Consider the following 921-nt stretch of genomic DNA (forward strand, 5'->3'; position numbering starts at 1 on the left):
GCAAGTCCTGCCAGTATTTTTTATGCAGTTGAGAACCCTCCGTTAGCCTCTCCCCAGCTCATGCCCTATCTGCCCATGCAGACCTCCAAAAACACTCGCAGCGGCGAACCCCACAGCAGCCTTAGCTGCTCCGCCTGCCCGTTATCACAATCCCACCCTTGTGCCAGCTCTGGTTTGGCCACCTCACCCAGCAAAGCAAACGAAAACCATTTTGTTTTTCTCTTATTTCACGCGTGGCAGAAAAGGATCCAGACGAGGAAAGCCCACGGCTGAAATGAGGTTCAACCGAGCACAGATTTCCATACAGGAGGCTCCTGGGGAGGTTGGACCATTTTCTGTGCAGCCCCGACACAGCTCTCGCCCCAATGTGCACGAGAAGAGGGGGGAAAAGGCCTCACTCACCAGGTAGCTGATGTAGGGCAGGTACTGGTAGGTGAGGACGGGCTCTCCGTACAGGTACGCCACGTGCACCAGACAGGCCAGCACCGGCCTGGACACCTGATCTCCCAGCACCGGCCGTTTCTGGTAGATGTTTCCCATACTCAGGGGACTGTTCTCGTCGCTGCTCGGTACAAACTGCTGCCTGGTGGGGCCTGCGCGGAGACAACACCGTGAGCTGGAGCAGGAGGCTCCACCCAAGCCACCGGGGACCCGGGGGGGCCAGGAGCAGCCATTACCAATGTAGCAGGAGGTGAGGAGACGGAGCAGGTTCCTGGCGATGAAGCGGGACGTGACGGTAGGGCCCAGCTTGGCCGACAGCCACCTCACCATCTTACAGGCTGTGTCTGCAACACAAAAAGCAGTGGCGAGGCCAGAGCCCGGCCCAACGCAGGTCAGCTATGGCCTGGCTGCTGCCCAGACCCTGCCTGCCCTGAGCAGTGCCCCGGGCCTCAGATCACAGAATCACAGAATGGCTCGGTT

General features: G+C 59.5%; 1 protein-coding gene across 1 annotated transcript in view; it reads right to left on the reverse strand.

Annotated features, from left to right (window-relative positions):
- WDR81 (WD repeat domain 81) overlaps nucleotides 1-780 on the reverse strand; it is a 6,060-nt gene extending 5,280 nt beyond the window's left edge. Inside the window, exons 1-2 of the mRNA XM_010194254.1 lie at nucleotides 678-780; nucleotides 403-593 (exon numbers count right to left, since the gene is read on the reverse strand). Of these exons, the coding sequence (XP_010192556.1) occupies nucleotides 403-593; nucleotides 678-771 (285 nt within the window). The 5' untranslated portion in view covers nucleotides 772-780. The remainder of the gene's footprint in view (nucleotides 1-402; nucleotides 594-677) is intronic.
- Between the last annotated feature and the right edge of the window lie 141 nt (nucleotides 781-921).

The sequence above is a fragment of the Mesitornis unicolor genome, unplaced genomic scaffold, assembly GCF_000695765.1.
Source record: "Mesitornis unicolor isolate BGI_N332 unplaced genomic scaffold, ASM69576v1 scaffold4321, whole genome shotgun sequence".
Taxonomy (NCBI): Eukaryota; Metazoa; Chordata; class Aves; order Mesitornithiformes; family Mesitornithidae; genus Mesitornis; species Mesitornis unicolor.